General features: G+C 41.9%; 1 protein-coding gene across 1 annotated transcript; it reads right to left on the reverse strand.

Annotated features, from left to right (window-relative positions):
* Positions 1–12,589: 12,589 nt before the first annotated feature.
* LOC138868559 (uncharacterized) lies at positions 12,590–16,894 on the reverse strand. The gene is made up of 5 exons (XM_070146116.1): positions 16,705–16,894; positions 16,181–16,330; positions 14,251–14,312; positions 13,589–13,854; positions 12,590–13,025 (listed from the first exon to the last, which is right to left on the reverse strand). Exons 1-5 carry the CDS (start codon positions 16,892–16,894, stop codon positions 12,590–12,592), a joined length of 1,104 nt encoding a protein of 367 aa, XP_070002217.1.
* Between the last annotated feature and the right edge of the window lie 2,775 nt (positions 16,895–19,669).

Below are 19,669 nucleotides of genomic sequence, written 5' to 3' on the forward strand. Positions count from 1 at the left end.
ACTCTTGGAATTCCATTCTGACCCTCGGATCAAAATCTCACTATCGAACCGGAAACTTCCAAAATACAACTTTCGGCATTTCAAGCCTAAATTAGCTACGGACCTCCAAAACACAATACGAACATGCTCCTAACCCCAAAATCACCCAACGGAACTAATGGAACCATCAGATTTCCATTCCGAGTCCGTCTTCACATTTTTCCGACTACGGTCAACTTTCCAACACTTAAGCTCTCACTTTGGGGACTAAGTATCCCAAAACTCTCCGAAACTTAAAACCGAACATCCCGACAAATCAAAATAGCAAAAATAAACTTGGGGAAAGCAGTTAATAGGGGATCGGGGCATTAATTCTTAAGACGACCGGCCGAGTCGTCACAACAAAAATGGTGCGGGCCGCACAAATTCCAACTTGACATCCCAAGGTTCAGCATTTTCACCATAACTTTCTCTACAAATATCCAAATGATGATTTCTTTACCTTTATGGAAACTAGACACGAAGGAATACAATTTTTGTTTTTGAATCATCCCAAAACTCCTTGTATATCACAAGATAAAAGCTTCCGAAGTCGGGCCAACAACGTGCAGAACATTAAGCAGTGCAACTGCAGTCACTTTTGTGCGGTCCGCACTTCCCCCTTATGCAACCTAAAATGCGACCGCACCCCAAAATTGTGCGGTCCGCATGAAACTCCTGAGGTCCGCACTTCCAAGACTTCAGAACAACTTCAGAGTGCCGAAACCTATCAACCCATGTCCGATAGACCCCAAATTTTACATACAAGTCATAATCACCATTACGGACCTATTCCAACTTCTGGAATCGAAATCCGACCCTGATATCAAAAATTCCACTACTGGTCCAAACATTATAAGACTTAAGCCTCCGATTAGGGACTAAGTGTCCCAAAACACTCCAAGAACCAAAAGGAAAACTCCCGGCAAGTCACAACAGCAAAAATAGGTATGGGGGAAACAGTTAATAGGGGGATCAGGGGTCAACCTCTCAAAACGACCGACCGGGTCATTACAGAAAGGTAATGAATTGAAATGGGAGAATAAGGACAGATTATGATATTGATAGATGATGATATAGTAGGATCGAATTACGCGCTGCAACGGATTATATATTTTGTATTTGTTTGTGACTTTTGGATTTGACTCGGTATTTTGAGATGATTTTATAAGACTTGTTATTCTGCGCTCTCTAGTAGTTAGATTTCGAGTTTATTGTTAAGAGTTAACTTCTTTATTTCCACTCCTATCTTTTCTGCTATTATCATTATTGTGTACAGGTTACTGTAAGTGACCCGACTTAGCCTCATCACTACTTTGCCGAAGGTTAGGCTCCATACTTACAAAGTATATTGGGTAGGTTATAATCATACTACACTCTGCACTTCTTGTGCAGATACTGGAATTGGTCCCAGCAGTGCTGAGTAATATTTGCTCGAATCTGGCTATAAGTGGAGACTTGAGGCATAGCTGCACGACGTCTGCATTCATGAAGTCCCCTTGTATATCATCTTAGCTATTTATTTTGATTCAAACAATCATGCTTTATTTAGACTAATATCTATAGTACGCTAGACACTCATGTATTCGTGACACAAATTTTTGGGATTGTATTTGGATTTCATCGTTTATTAGTTTATTACCTTATATCAGACTATTCAGTTTTATTGTTGTCATTTGATTTTTATTGTTAAAATGGTTATTAAATATATCTAACGTTGGCTTACCTAGCAAGTGAAATGTTAGACGCCATCACGGTCCCAAGGATGAGAATTCTAGGTCATGACAGATGGATACGTTCCACTATAGTACTATGATTGTGGCGTTTATATGTGTTCCAGTACGGTGGAAGCATAAGAGAGTATGGGTATCCGGTCCCAATGCTAGCCACATAGATATTATATAGCGAGTGGTTTATGATAAGTTATTTTTTTACTAAGTTTTTACCTCATATTAGTTACTAGCTTATTATGAAAATCTTGTTGTTTGAGGCTTCAAGTGAAGTTAGTGTAATCTGCCAATTGGTTGGTTCAAACCAGAGGAGTCACAACTATTGGGTCCCGATTTGGTTTAATAACCTCGGGGATGTTTGAATTGAATTGTCATGCCCCAAACTCGGGGGGCGAGACCGGCGCTCAATCAAGTGAAGCCAACTGAGCAAGCCTTAACATACACTTCCTACCCAACTTAATACAATTATTTAGACAATAGGAAAGATAGAACATACAACATAGTTGGTTCATTTTATAACACAACCTTAAACCGTAGTTAAGTTTCCAAGATTCCATACGATTACACTTTAGAGAAGCAAGAGTTATAATTTAACACAGTTCATAGACCCATCCGACACCCGTACATAACCCATGCATACATCTACGGAGCCTCTAAGGATACAAAAGACAAGTGTGATAATGCCGGCAACAAGGCTCCGGCTATACCTCAAAAGTGGAAGTCCACAAAAAAAATGTGCAATATAACCCCTTGAAGGAGAAAGGGTCTCACCAAGACTTTGAGAAAAAGGTACTCCGCTAAGCGCGATCAACACTATCTGCAATGGAGCCACCTACATTCATTAAAAAAATATAGCGCCCCTGGCAAAAGGGACGTTAGTACCATAGAATAGTACTAGTATGTATAACTAAACACCATCTAGTTAGAAAGAACTTTCATACACAAATAAGGAAATCACAAGTATAATCAAAAGCTTTAAGCGATCACAACATTATCAAGGTAAAAGAATCATACAATTTTCACATCATGTTTCCATAGCCTTTAGTTTGGGACATTTTATACTGTTCAACATTGTTCACAATACCACCGCTATCTTGAGCGGAGTCCGATCACGACCCGATCAGCTAGGTTGCCTCATTTGAGACATATACTTCAATCACCATTTCATTTCCCTTTTTCCGGAATTCAATATCAGCATATTACCACCATGTGTGCGGCATGGTGTCCGATCACTTCCCGATCGGCTAGGCCGCCTTACCTAAGCGTTGTTCCTTTCTCATTAATCATCTCATTTGAATCTTTATTTCACATCTATCATATCAACTCATTGGCACTTAGGGCCACAATTATCACATAATTTCCACTTTCAATGTTAGGTTTGTAATTTAGGATAATATGTGCACACAAGAGAAAATAAAATTGTAAGCATAGATGAGACTTCACATAGATGGCACAATATATGCAGCTTCAATCTCAATTTAAGGTCTAAGCATTTCAATACATGATTCATATTCCTTGCACCTTTTCAAGTTATCAAGAATAACGCATTAATCATATTGAGATACATCTTTCACGCATATAAGGTCACAACCCCAAATTTGTGTAAAACAACAATTAATACAACAATTCAACTTTAATCTTACCGTATTTACATAAACACTGACGGAGCTCAATTTCTAAAAGATGGGATTTTAGCCATACATACCTTTTTTGAGCTTTCCTTTAATTACTACGATATTCCAAAAATTCTAGAAACTTCAATCTATTTTAAGACATAACAAAATTGAACACAAATTAGGAAGATATTCATAATTCTAGCTCATTTGAGAATTTTATCAATTACGAGTTGTGCATCTTGATTTCAAATCTCTTTTACCAGATTCCCTTAATTCCCCAACCCAATCTTTACTTGTTTATATTCAATAATCTTCCCACAAACCTAATTTGTACATGCATGAATAACTAATACTCTCACATCCAAGAATCATCTTACTAATTACCCATTTCTGGTTAGATTTCGAAATTGAAGAATTGGGGAAAAGAAATTCTTACCTCTTTGAAGCCTTAACAACCCTTTGATGCGATTTCAAGGTGTGATTCAAGGAAGAATAGTGAAATCTTTAGTTTTCCCCTTCCACTCTCTAGAATCGCTCTCCCTTCTCTCTAGAACACCAGAAATTTCCCCAAAAATGAACCTCAATCGAGTTAAATGAAATGGGGTTCGGGTCTTAAAAACCCATTTTTGTACAGCAGCGGCGCGTGGGGCACCGCGGGGTGCGGGGTGTCTGTTCAAAATATGTTTGGAATTGAAATTTCGGACCATTATTGAATTCCTACAGGCGTGGCGTGCCGTGCGCCGCATGCGGCGGCACGGTAGTACAACATTTTCAAGTGTTTGGTAATTTGATCATAACTTCTTGTAGGAGAGTCCAAATGATAAACGGTTAGAAGCGTTGAAAACTAGACTCAAAGAGCATTAATTTGATAGGTTGTGCATCCCACAACTCTTTATATACAATGTATATATACTCGTCCAAAGTGAGGCCTTGTGTGTACTCATTTGCAACTTTAGCCTATTATGAAATTTTCCAACTTGACTTAGACTTAGGACATTCGTTAAACCCCATATCACTTATAATATGCATCGTAAACTTATTATCATATCCAATTGATATCCATTATATCATTGATCCTCGCTTTCACTCAAAATAAAATAATTAGCCTACCTTGGTACCATGAAATCTTAAATTACTTAGCAAAACTTTTCTGGGGCTTTACATTCTCCCCTGCTTAGGATCATTCGTCCTCGAATGATAATTGGAGTCAATCGGCAAATACTTAGTATAACTTATCTCCTTTTTCACACATCTTTAACTCCCAAATTTTGACTAACTCCCAAATTTTTTAGAAATTTTAGCAGAGTTTCCCTTGTAACTTGGCCTATCCACCTGTCAGAGAATCCCAGAAACGCATCCTATCAACATATACATAATCCAAAGATGCAACATAATATAAAATGATGCCAACCGTGGCCCCATAAGCAATGCATTTCTAGAAAAGAAATACTATTATCATCAACTAACTATGTGATACAAAATTCATAGAAGGTAAGCTTTCAACATCTTCATAGAACACAAATACTTAATTACATAGCTATCCAAACAAGTGGGGGGTACTTCTTCTTCATTTCTTCCTCGGCTTCCCAAGTGGCTTCCTTACTTTGCTGGTTTCGCCATAATATTTTCATGGAGGAAATCTCTTTATTTCTCAACTTTTGGACTTGCTTATCAAGGATGGCAACTGGAATTTCTTTGTACGATAATTCTTCATTAACCTCAATAGACTCAACTGGCACAATAGTGGACGGATCTCCCACTACCTTCTTCAACATAGACACATGGAAGACTGGGTGTACCAATGACATCTCGGGAGGCAGCTCAATCTTGTATGCCACCTGACCAAACCTCTGAATGATTTTGTACGGTCCGACATACCTCGGACTCAATTTTCCCTTCTTTCTAAACCGCATGATATCCTTCATAGGGGGAAACCTTCAAAAATACCAAATCATCTTCTTTGAACTCCAAGTCTCTGCGACGAAAATTCGAATAAGACTTTTGGCGACTCTGAGCAGTTTTCAACCTCTCTTTAATAATCTTGACTTTCTCCACAGGCTGATGCACGAGGTCTGGCCCGATCAATTCAGCCTCTCCAACCTCGAACCACCCAATGGGAGATCTACATCTCCTACCATACAACGCCTCAAATGGTGCCATCTGGATACTAGCATGAAAGCTGTTGTAGTAAGCAAATTCTATGAGTGGCAAATGGTCATCCCAACTACCTTTGAAATCAAGAGTACAAGCACGCAACATGTCCTCAAGTGTTTGAATAGTCCACTTTGCTTGCCCGTCGATTTGAGGATGAAAAGCTGTGCTAAGATTTACCTGCGTGCCCAAACCTTGCTGAAATTTCTTCCAAAAGTTGGCTTTGAACTGAGCCCCTCGATCTGAAATGATTGAGACTGGAGTTCCATGTAACCTGACTATTTCTTTGATATACAACTGAGCATACTGTTCCACTGTGTCGGTAGATTTAACTGGCAAGAAGTGCGCTGATTTCGTGAGTTGGTCCAGAATCAACTAAATTGAGTCAAACTTGCGCGTAGTGCGCGACAAACCTACCACAAAATCCATGTTGATCATCTCCCATTTCCACATTGGAATCTCTATGCTTTGGGCCAATCCACCGGGCCTCTGATGTTCAGCCTTTACTTGCTGATAGTTCGGATATTTTGCCACAAAGTTCGCCAAGTCCCTCTTCATGTTGTTCCACCAATAAATTTCCTTGAGATCATGATACAATTTCTTAGAACCTGGGTACACGGAGTACCTGGAAGTGTGAGCTTCTACCATGATCCTCTCCTGAAGATCGTGAATATCCGGAACACATAGGCGGTCTTAGTACCGTACAGTACCATCATCTGTGCCAAAGGAAAAAGCTGTGGTCTTGTGTTTATGATTCCCCTCCTTTAGTTTTACTAACAATGGATCGTTGAATTGCTTCTCTTTCACTTCCGCCACAAGCGATGATTCAGCCCTATTTTGCACAATTACTCCTCCATCATTAAAGTTCGCAAGGCAAACTCCCAAGCTAGCCAACTGGTGAACCTCCCTGGCCAACGGCCTCTGATACGCCTCCAAATGGGCCAAACTCCCCATAGATTTTTGACTAAGAGCATCCGCTATAACATTAGCCTTCCCCGGGTTATAAAGAATATCAATGTCATAGTCCTTGAGTAACTCTAGCCATCTTCTTTGTCTCAGATTTAAATCCTTCTGCTTGAAAATATATTGAAGGCTCTTGTGGTCCATAAATACATCCACATGCACCCCATACAAATAATGTCGCCAAATATTTAGTGCAAACACCACTGCCGCAAGCTCTAAGTCATGGGTTGGATAGTTCCTTTCTTGATTATTGAGTTTCTTAGAAGCATAGGCTATAACCTTGCCGTGTTGCATTAACACACACCCAAGCCCGATCCTTGAAGCATCGCAATATACAACAAATCCCTCGGTACCCTATGGCAGGGTTAACACCGGTGCCGTAGTTAATCTTGATTTCAATTCTTGGAAACTCCTTTCACAAGCATCGGACCATTGGAATTTAACTGCTTTCTGCATCAATTTGGTCAATGGAGAGGCAAGAGTAGAAAACCCCTCCACAAACCTCCTGTAGTACCCAGCCAAACCTAAGAAACTGCGAATCTCAGTTGGAGTGGTAGAGGGCCAATCCCTCACTGCTGCAATCTTTTGAGGATCAACCATAATTCCTTCTCTGGAGACGACATGACCCAAGAACGTGATAGATTCAAGCCAGAATTCGCATTTCGAAAATTTTGCATACATTTGATGTTGCTAAAGAGTCTGCAGAGCTACCCTGAGATGGTTAGCATGGTCTTCTCGACTTTGGGAATATACAAGAATATCGTCAATGAATACTATCACAAAGGAGTCTAGAAAAGGCTTGAAGACTCGATTCATAAGATCCATGAAAGTTGCCGGGGCATTTGTTAGCCCAAAAGACATCACCATAAATTCAAAGTGCCCATACCGAGTTCTAAAAGCTGTTTTTGGAATATCTTATTCCTTTATCTTCAATTGATGATACCCAGATCGGAAGTCAATTTTTCAGAAACACGTAGCACCTTGCAATTGATCAAACAAGTCATCTATCCTTGGTAGAGGATATTTATTTTTGATTGTGACCTTGTTGAGTTGCCGGTAGTCAATACACATCAGCAGCGACCCATCTTTCTTTCTTACAAACAAGACAGGTGCGCCCCACGGTGACACACTTGGCCGGATGAAACCTTTTTCTAGCAAATCCTTCAATTGTTCCTTTAGCTCTTTCAGTTCTGCCGGTGCCATTCTGTAAGGTGGAATTGATATAGGCTGCGTGCCTGGCATCACATCGATCCCAAAATTAATCTCCCTGTCTGGCGGAATCCCAGGGAGCTCATCTGGAAAGACATCCAGAAATTCATTCACAACTGATACAGACTCAAGGCTGGGCGCCTCGACATTGGTGTCCGTAACCCGAAATAATGATAGATACACCCCTTATTGATCATCTTCGCGGCCTTAAGGTAAGAAATAAATCGACCTTTAGGTACTACATTATCTCCCTTCCATTCAACAACGGGCTCATTAGGAAATTCAAGCCTCATGGTTCTAGTCTGACAATCGAGTTTGGCAAAACATGAATAAAGCCAATCCATTCCCATTATTACATTAAAATTGACCATCACTAATTCAATAAGATCGGCCGCGATATCTCTACCCCGTACTATAACAACACAACCTCTATAAACTCGAGCAGCCGTAATAGACTTACCCACCAAAGTAGACACCGAAAATGGCTCATGAAGCTGATCCGGTTCTATCCCAAATTCCATAGCAACAAAAGTGGTAACATAGGACAAGGTGGAACCGGGGTCAATAAGAGCATACACATCATGAGATTGGACAGTCAGAATACCTGTAACAACATCCTGAGAAGCCTCTACAGTCTGGCGACCACTCATAGTGTAGAATCGGCTGGGTCCTTCTGAACTCTGTGCACCACCCCTAGCTGCACCACACCCTGTGGATGCTGGGGTTCCTCGAACTGGGGAGGGTGCTGAAGATGTAGCAGCTGCTGGACTAGATGACTGAGCTGTGCCCCTACCCGCTCCTGGGTGGGATGCACGACAATGCCTCTGAATATGACCCCTCATCCCACATCTATAGCATATAGGTAACTCTAAATAGCAAATCCCTGAGTGCAACTTCCCGCACCTGGGGCACGGGGACCTCTGCTGCTGCTGGGACCTCTTTCTTGACCGACCCCACTGATGGGATCCCCTATTGCCTTGACCGAGCCTGAAATGACTCCACTATTGTTGACTGGGTCCTGATGGCGGTGCACTGACTAAAGATTGTGTAATAGACTGGGACGGTCCAGATGATCCTCCCTTAAAAGCTTATCTTCCCCCACCGAGTGACTCAACCATGTTTCCCATCGGCTGGGTCATTCTATTACCCTCTCTCTCCATCTTGTTCTTTAGTTTACGGTTCTCTGTGACCTCAGCAAATGCTACCATCTTTCCATAATTCATGTCAGGATTCAATGTAGCCGTAGAAGCCTCATTAATAGTCAAAGGATTTAGGCCCTGAACAAACCGACGTACCCTGGCCTCCATTGTGGGCAACATATGGATGGCATACTTGGATAGACGAGCAAACTCCATGTGATACTCCCACACACTCATGCTACCTTGCTTCAGATTTTCAAACTTTGCTGCACGGGCTGCCCTTGTCTCAGCAGGCAGGAAATGATCTATAAAAGCATCGGCAAACTTGCTCCACCTCGCCGGAGGGATCCCCTCCTCGCGGGAATCTTCCTATAACTCAAACCACACAAAGACCACCCCTTTCAAACGGTAGGCACCCAACTCTACTCCCTTTGTCTTAGTTGCACGCATAACCCTGAGGGTCTTGTGCATCTCATCAATAAAATCCTTAGGGTCTTCTTCTAGATTGGCACCCATAAACACTGGAGTGTCTAACTGAAGAAATTTTTTCACCCTGGAACTAGTAGAATCCCCTTGCTGGCTGGATGAACTGGGCGCAACATTTGACCTCTGAGCCTGAGAGACCACTAGCTTAGTCAACATCTAAATAGCCCCCCTAAGATCCCCATAAGAAATACCAGAACCGGAAGCTGGGGTTGGAGGCGGAACAAAAGTATCAATAGGAGGAATAGTGGTAGTGGTACCCTCCGCAGGGGTAGGAACCGAGGTAGTCTGCTCTGGAATAGAAGAGTTAGGCAGGGTGATAGCAGGGCAGATACCCTCACCCGCAGTATCAAGCGATGAGTCGTCAGCCACTCCTGAGGTGGAATTGGCTTCTTGTCCAATTCTCGCTTTCTTCTTAGGTGTCATTTACTAAAAGATAGAGCAATGCACTAATTAGGGAGGGATTAGTTTCATAACAAGTTGCATCACGATACATAATATCAAAGAAGGGTGTTATTCCTAAATGACCAAGTAGCCTCCAACTTATAGATGTGGTCGACTACACATAGATAAGAAGGACTCTACTAGACACGGCTCCGAGGCATCCTAGGACACTTTAAAACCTTAGGCTCTGATACCAAGTTTGTCATGCCCCAACCTCGGGGGGCGCGACCGGCGCTCAATCGAGTGAAGCCAACTGAGCAAGCCTTAACATACACTTCCAACCCAACTTAATACGATTATTTAGACAATAGGAAAGATAGAACATCCAAAATTGTTGGTTCATTTTATAACGCAACCTTAAACCGTAGTTAAGTTTCCAAGATTCCATACGATTACACTTTAGAGAAGCAAGAGTTATAATTACAACATAGTTCACAGACCCATTCGATAGCCGTACATAACCCACACATACGTCTACGGAGCCTCTAAGGATACAAAAGACAAGTGTGATAATGCCGACAACAAGGCTCCGGCTATACCTCAAAAGTGGAAGTCCACAAAAAAAATGTGCAATATAACCCCTTGAAGGAGAAAGGGGCTCACCAAGACTTTGAGAAGAAGGTACTCCACTAAGCGTGATCGCACTATCCGCAATGGAGCCACCTACATTCATTAAAAAAAATGTAGCACCCCTGGCAAAAGGGACATTAGTACCATAGAATAGTACTAGTATGTATAACTAAACACCATCTAGTTAGAAAGAACATTCATACAAAAATAAGGAAATCACAAGTATAACTCAAAATCTTTAAGCGATCACAACATTATCAAGGTAAAAGAATCATACAGTTTTCACATCATTTTCCATAGCCTTTAGTTTGGGATATTTCATACTGTTCAACATTGTTCACAATACCACCGCTATCTTGAGCGGAGTCTGATCACGATCCGATCGGCTAGGTTGCCTCATTTTAGACATATACTTCAATCACCATTTCATTTCTCCTTTTCCGGAGTTCAATATCAGCACATTACCACCATGTGTGCGGTATGGTGTCCGATCACGGCCCGATCGGCTAGGCCGCCTTACCTAGGCGTTGTTTCTTTCTCATTAATCATCTCATTTGAATCTTTATTTCACATCTATCATATCAACTCACTGTTACTTAGGGCCACAATTATCACATCATTTCCACTTTCAATGTTAGGCTTGTAATTTAGGATAATATATGCACACAAGAGCAAATAAAATTGTAAGCATAGATGAGACTTCACATAGATGGCACAATATATGTAGCTTCAATCTCAATTTAAGGTCTAAGCATTTCAATACATGATTCATATTCCTTGCACCTTTTCAAGTTATCAAGAATAACACATTAATCATATTGAGATACATCTTTCACGCATATAAGGTCGCAACCCCAAATTCATGTGAAACAACAATCAATACAACATTTCAACTTTAATCTTACCGTATTTACACAAACACCGACGGAGCTCAATTTCTAAAAGACGGGGTTTTAGCCATACATACCTTTCTTGAGCTTTCCTTTAATTACTACGATATTCCGGAAATTCTAGCAACTTCAATCTATTTTGAGACATAACAAAATTGAACACAAATTAGGAAGATATTCATAATTCTAGCTAATTTGAGAATTTTATCATGAATTACTAGTTGTGCATCCTAGTTAGATTTTGAAATTGAAGAATTGGGGAAAATAAATTCTTACCTCTTTGAAGCCTTAGCAACCCTTTGATGCGGTTTCAAGGTGTGATTCAAATAAGAGTAGTGAAATCTTTAGTTTTCCCCTTTCCTCTCTCTAGAATCGCTATCCCGTCTCTCTAGAACACCAGAAATAAAAAATGAACCTCAATAGAGTTAAATGAAATGGAGTTCGGGTCTTAAAAACCCATTTTTGTACAGCCACGGTGCATGGGGCACCGCGAGGTGCGGGGCATCTATTCAAAATATGTCTGGAATTGAAATTTCGGACCATTCTGGAATTCCTACAGGCGCGGCGTGCCGTGCGCCGCATGGGGCGGCACAGTAGTACAAAATTTTCAAGTGTTTGGTAATTTGGTCATGACTTCTTCTTGTAGGAGAGTCCAAATGACAAACGGTTAGAAGCGTTGGAAACTAGACTCAAAGAGATTTAATTTGAGAGGTTGTGCATCCCATAACTCGTTGTATACAATGTATATATACTCGTCCAAAGTGAGGTCTTGCACGTACTCTTTTGCAACTTTAGTCTATTATGAAATTTTTCAACTTTACTTAGACTTAGGACATTCGTTAAACCCCATATCACTTATAATATGCATTGTACACTTATTATCATATCCAATTGATATCCATTATATCATTAATCCTTGATTTCACACAAAATAAAATAATTAGCCTACCTTTGTACCATGAAATCTTAAATTACTTAGCAAAAATTTTCTGGGGCTTTACATTCTCCCCCGCTTAGGATCATTCGTTCTCGAATGATAATTGGAGTCAATCCGCAAATACTTAGTATAACTTATCTCCTTTCTCACACATCTTTAACTCCCAAATTTTGATTAACTCCCAAATTTTTCAAAAATTTCGGCAGAGTTACCCTTGTAACTTGGCCTATCTACCTGTCAGAGAATCCCAGAAATGCATCCTATCAACATATACATAATCCAAAGATGCAACATAATATAAAATGATGCCAACCGTGGCCCCATAAGCAATGCATTTCTAGAAAAGAAACACTATTATCATCAACTAACCATGTGATACAAAATTCATAGAAGGTAAGATTTCAACATCTTCATAGGACACAAATACTTAATTACATAGCTATCCAAACAAGTGGGGGTACTTCTTCTTTATTTCTTCCTCTTCTTCCCAAGTGGCTTCCTCACTTTGCTGGATTCCCCATAACACTTTCACGGAGGCAATCTCTTTATTTCTCAACTTTTGGACTTGCCTATCAAGGATGGCAACTGGAATTTCTTCGTACGATAATTCTTCATTAACCTTAATAGACTCAACTGGCACAATAGTGGACGGATATCCCACTACCTTCTTCAACATAGACACATGGAAGATTGGGCGTACCAATGACATCTCGGGTGGCAGCTCAATCTTGTATGCCACCTGACCAATCCTCTGAATGATTTCGTACGGTCTGACATACCTCAGACACAATTTTCCCTTCTTTACAAACCGCATGATACCCTTCATAGGGGAAACCTTCAAAAATACCCAATCATCTTCTTTGAACTCCAAGTCTCTACGACGAACGTCCGAATAAGACTTTTGGGGACTCTAAGCAGTTTTCAACCTCTCTTTAATATTCTTGACTTTCTCCATAGCCTTATACACGAGGTCCGGCCCTATCAATTCAGCCTCTCCAACCTCGAACCACCCAATGGGAGATCTACATCTCCTACCATACAACACCTCAAATGGTGCCATCTGGATACTAGCATGAAGGCCGTTGTTGTAAGAAAATTCTATGAGTGGAAAATGGTCATCCCAACTACCTTTGAAATCATGAGTACAAGCACGCAACATGTCCTCAAGCGTCTGATTAGTCTGCTCTACTTGCCCATTGGTTTGAGTATGGAAAGTTGTGCTAAGATTTACCTGCGTACCCAAACCTTGCTGAAATTTCTTCCAAAAGTTGGTAGTGAACTGAGCCCCTCGATCAGAAATGATTGAGACTATTCAAACAAATGTGGGTACTTCTTTCTCATTTCTTCCTCGGTTTCCCAAGTGGCTTCCTCAACCTGTTGGTTCCGCCATAACACTTTTACAGAGGCAATTTCCTTATTTCTCAATTTCCGAACTTGCCTGTCAAGAATGGCAACTGGAACTTCTTCATGTGAAAGTTCCTCATTAACCTCAATATTTTCAACTGGCGCAATAGTGGACAGATCTCCCACTACCTTCTTCAACATAGACACATGGAAAAATGGGTGTACCAATGACATCTCGGGTGGCAGCTCGAGCTTGTATGCCACTTGACCAATCCTCTGAATGATTCTGTATGGTCTGATATACCCCAGACTCAATTTCCCTTTCTTTCCAAACCGCATGATACCCTTCATGGGGAAAACCTTCAAAAATACCCAATCATCTTATATGAATTCCAAATCTCTGCAACAAACGTCCGAATAAGACTTTTGGCGAATCTGAGCAGTTTTCAACCTTTCCTTGATAATCTTGATTTTCTCCATAGCCTGATGCACAAGGTCCGGCCCTAACAATTCTGCTTCTCCAACCTCGAATCACCCAATGGGAGACCTACATCTCTTACCATACAATGCCTCGAATGGTTCCATTTGGATACTAGCATGGAAGCTGTTGTTATAAGCAAATTCTATGAGTGGCAAATGGTCATACCAGCAACCTTTGAAATCAAGAGTACAAGCACGCAACATGTCCTCAAGTGTTTGAATAGTCCGCTTTGCTTGCCCGTCGATTTGAGGATGAAAAGCTGTGCTAAGATTTACCTGCGTGCCCAAACCTTGCTGAAATTTCTTCCAAAAGTTGGCTTTGAACTGAGCCCCTTGATCTGAAATGATTGAGACTGGAGTGCCATGCAACCTGACTATTTCCTTGATATACAACTGAACATACTGTTCCACTATGTCGGTAGATTTAAATGGCAAGAAGTGTGCTGATTCGTGAGTCGGTCCACAATCACCCAAATTGAGTCAAACTTGCGCGGAGTGCGCGGCAACCCTACCACGAAATTCATGTTGATCGTCTCCCATTTCCACATTGGAATCTCTATGATTTGGGCCAATCCACTGGGCCTCTGATGTTCGGCCTTCACTTGCTGACAGTTCGGACATTTTTCCACAAAGTCCGCCACATCCCTCTTCATGTTGTTCCACCAATAAATTTCCTTGATATCATGATACAATTTCATAGAACCTGGGTACATGGAGTACTTGGAAGTGTGAGCTTCTTCCATGATCCTCTCTCAAAGACCGTGAATATCCGGAACACATAGGCAGTCTTGGTACTGTACGGTACCATCATCCGTGCCAAAGGAAAAAGTTGTGGTCTTGTGTTTATGAATCCCCTCCTTCAGTTTTACTAACAATGGATCGTTGAATTGCTTCTATTTCACTTCCGCCACAAGCAATGATTCATCCCTATTTTGCACAATTACTCCTCCTTCATTAAAGTCTACAAGGCGAACTCCCAAGCTAGCCAAATGGTGAACCTCCCTGGCCAACGGCCTCTGATAAGCCTCCAAATGAGCCAAACTCCCCATAGATTTTCAACTAAGAGCATCCGCTACAACATTAGCCTTCCCCGGGTGATAAAGAATATCAATGTCATAGTCCTTGAGTAACTCTAGCCATCTTCTTTGTCTCAGATTCAAATCCTTCTGCTTGAAAATATATTGAAGGCTCTTGTGGTCCATAAATACATCCATATGCACCCCATACAAATAATGTCGCCAAATCCTTTGTGCAAACACCACTGCCGCAAGCTCTAAGTCATGGGTTGGATAGTTCCTTTCTTGATTATTGAGTTTCCTAGAAGCATAAGCTATAACCTTGCCGTGTTGCATTAACATACACCCAAGCCCGATCCTTGAAGCATCGAAATATACAACAAATCCCTCTGTACCCTATGGCAGGGTTAACACCGGTGCCGTAGTCAATCTTGATTTCAGTTCTTGGAAACTCCTTTCACAAGCATCAGACCATTGGAATTTAACTGCTTTCTGCATCAATTTGGTCAATGGAGAGACAAGAGTAGAAAACCCCTCCACAAACCTCCTATAGTACCCAGCCAAACCTAAGAAACTGCGAATCTCAGTTAGAGTGGTAGGTCTGGGCTAATTCCTCACTGCTGCAATCTTTTGAGGATCAACCATAATTCCTTCCCTGGAGACGACATGACCCAAGAACGTGACAGATTCAAGCCAGAATTCGCATTTCGAAAATTTTGCATACAGTTGATGTTGCTAAAGAGTCTGCAGAACTGCCATGAGATGGTTAGCATGGTCTTCTAGACTTTGGGAATATACAAGAATATCGTCAATGAATACTATCACAAAGGAGTCTAGAAAAGGTTTGAAGACTCGATTCATAAGATCCATGAAAGCTACCGGGGCATTTGTTAGCCCAAAATACATCACCATAAATTCAAAGTGCCCACACCGAGTCCTGAAAGCTATTTTTGGAATATCCTATTCCTTTATCTTCAATTGATGATACCCAGATCACAAGTTAATTTTTGAGAAACACGTAGCACCTTGCAATTGATCAAACAAGTCATCTATCCTTGGTAGAGGATATTTATTTTTGATTGTGACCTTGTTGAGTTGCCGGTAGTTAATACACATCAGCAGCGACCCATCTTTCTTTCTTACAAACAAGACAGGTGCGCCCCACGGTGACACACTTGGCCGGATGAAACCTTTTTCTAGCAAATCCTTCAATTGTTCCTTTAGCTCTTTCAGTTCTGCCCGTGCCATTCTGTAAGGAGGAATTGATATAGGTTGCGTGCCTGGCATCACATCAATCCCAAAATTAATCTCCCTGTCTGGCGAAATCCCAGGGAGCTTATCTGGAAAGACATCCGGAAATTCATTCACAACTGATACAGACTCAAGGCTGGGCGCCTTGGCATTGGTGTCCGTAACCCAAACTAAATGATAGATACACCCCTTCTTGATCATCTTCGCGGCCTTAAGGTAGGAAATAAACCGACCTTTAGGTACTACATTATCTCCCTTCCATTCAACAACAGGCTCATTAGGAAATTCAAGCCTCATGGTTCTAGCCGACAATCGAGTTTGGCAAAACATGAATAAAGCCAATCCATTCCCATTATTACATCAAAATCGGCCATCCCTAGTTCAATAAGATCGGCCGCGGTATTCCTACCCCGTACCGTAACAACACAACCTCTATAAACTCGAGCAGCCGTAATGGACTCACCCACCAGATTAGACATTGAAAATGGCTCATGAAGCTGAACCGGTTCTATCCCAAATTCTATTGCAACAAAAGGGGTATCATAGGACAAGGTGGAACCGGGGTCAATAAGTGCATATACATCATGAGATTGGACAGTCAGAATACCTGTAACAACATCCGGAGAAGCCTCTACAGTATGGCGACCACTCATAGCGTAGAACCGGCTGGGTCCTTCTGAACTCTGTGTACCACCCCTAGCTGCACCACGCCATGTGGATGCTGGGGTACCTCAAACTGGAGAGGGTGCTGAATATGTAGTAGCTACTGGACTAGATGATTGAGCTGTGCCCCTACCCGCTCCCTGGTGGAATGCACGACAATGCCTCTGAATATGACCCCTCATCCCACATCCATAGCATATAGGTAACTCCAAATAGCAAATACCTGAGTGCAACTTCGCGCACCTGGGGCACGGGGACCTCTGCTGCTGCTAGGACCTCTCTCCTGACCGACCCCGCTGATGGGATCCCCTGTTGCCCTAACCGAGTTTGAAACGACTCCACTGCTGCTGGCTTGGCCCTGATGGCGGTGCACTGGCTGAAGATTGTGCAACAGAATGGGATGGCCCAGATGATCCTCCCCTAAAAGTTGATCTTCCCCCACCGAGTGACTCATCCATACTGCCCATAGACCGAGTCTTTCTATTACCCTCTCTCTCCATCCTGTTGTTCAGTTTACAATTCTCTGTGACCTGAGCAAATGCTACCATCTTTCTATAATTCATGTCAGGATTCAATGTAGCCGTAGAAGCTCATTAATAGTTAAGGGATTTAGGCCCTAAACAAACCGACGTACCCTAGCCTCCATTGTGGGCAACATATGGATGGCATACTTGGACAGACGAGCAAACTCCATGTGATACTCCTACACACTAATGCTACCTTGCTTCAGATTTTCAAACTATGCTACACGACAAACTTGCTCCACCTTGCCGGAGGGCTCCCCTCCTCGCGGGAATCTTCCCATAACTCAAACCACGCATAGGCAACCCCTTTCAAACGATAGGAAGCCAACTCTACTCCCTCTGTCTTAGTTGCACGCATAACCCTGATGGTCTTGTGCATCTCATCAATAAAATCCTGAGGGTCTTCTTCTGGATTGGCACCCGTAAACACTGGAGGGTCTAACTGAAGAAATCTGTTCATCCTGGAACTAGTAGAATCCCCTTGCTGCCTAGATGAACTGGGCGCAACATTTGACCTCTGAGCCTGAGAGGCCACTAGCTGAGTCAACATCTGAATAGCCCCCCTAATATCCCCATCAAAAATACCAGAACTGGAAGCTGTGGCTGGAGGCGGAACATAAGTATCAATAGGAGGAATAGTGGTAGTGGTACCCTCCGCAGGGGTAGGAACCGGGGTAGTCTGCTCTGAAATAGAAGAGTCAGGTAGGGTGATAGCAGGGCGGATACCCTCACCCGCGGTATCAAGCGATGAGTCATCAGCCACTCCTGAGGTGGCATTGGCTTCTTGGCCAATTCTCGCTTTCTTATTAGGTGCCATTTACTGAAAGATTGAAAAATGCACCACTAATTAGGGAGGGATTAGTTTCATAACAAGTTGCAGCACGATCTAGAATATCAAAGAAGGGTGTTATTACTAAATTCCCAAGTAGCCTCCAACTTATAGATGTCACGACCCCAACCCCCGGTCGTGATGGCGCCCAACACACTGCTAAGCAAGCCTGACCAATAAACAACCTTAACCCATTTCTCATGCAGTTCATTACTAGCCATCACAGTTAGTTTACCAAATCATCATATTAGAAGTCTGAAGTAAGAGTTAAACATGTGAAATTTCAAATAATAATCCTACTACATAGCCCATATAGATCCGGTGTCACAAGTCTGAGCCTCTAATACAGGTTTACCAATCTAATACATATCAGTCTAGGGAAATGCGGATGAAACAAAAGGATAGAAGGGAGAGATCAGGGCTGCGGACGCCATGCTACTACCTCGATGCTCCCGGATATACGTTGCTCAACTGAAGAATCCTCACTCAGCCTCAGATGCACCTAGATCTGCATGTAAGGTGCAGGGAGTAATGTGAGTACTCCGACCCAGTGAGTAATAAACATAAATAATGGCTGAGAATAAGAAATCATGGAAGAACACAGAGTAATCTATAATCCGACAATTTAAAACAAGTAATATGGAAGCGATAAACCAATCTAATCAAAATATGAAAGATACTACAACATATAAGCAGATAAGTGACAGTCAAATAAAGAAATGCAACACATAGTACGGTACCCTACAGTACCCGCTGCGGTGCGCAGCCCGATCCATTTATTTGTCGTCGATGGTGCTCACTGGGGGTGTGCAGACTTCGGGAGGGGCACCTTACGGCCCAAGCGCAATATCAAGCCATCTCGTGGCATCAACTAGGCCCTCGGCCTCATATCAATATCAACATAATACTGCTGCGGCGCGCAACCCGATCCCATAGTATCCTCACATCTGGCCCTTGGCCATACTCAATCGACAAATAATATAAGCCTCTCGGGCATTTAGTAAAACATTAGTTCTCAGCCCAAAACATCATTTAATATATCATTTTAGTTTCAAAACCGAGTAAAAAGTGGCTGAGTTGTAAAATAGTGGAAAAACGATACGACTGAGTTCAAGTAGTAAGTCAAAACAGTGAGGAAATAATGATAAAACTCCCCGGAGGGTTCAAATAGTTGGCACGAAGACCAAATACGGCAATCATTCCAAATAATGATGATAACAAATAAGCTTCAATCAAATACGCGGTAAAAGCATCACTCGGGACGGACCAAGTCACAATCCCCAATAGTAAAGAAGTGAAAATGATGGACCAAGACACAATCGCCCACAATTCTCCAAGTCCGAAGTGAAAATGACTAACCCTTCAAAAATTCGCGAAGAAGAACTTAAATACCTTCTGCCCAGTCATAACCG

This window comes from Nicotiana sylvestris, chromosome 5 (genome assembly GCF_000393655.2).
Source record: "Nicotiana sylvestris chromosome 5, ASM39365v2, whole genome shotgun sequence".
In the NCBI taxonomy this organism is placed as follows: domain Eukaryota; kingdom Viridiplantae; phylum Streptophyta; class Magnoliopsida; order Solanales; family Solanaceae; genus Nicotiana; species Nicotiana sylvestris.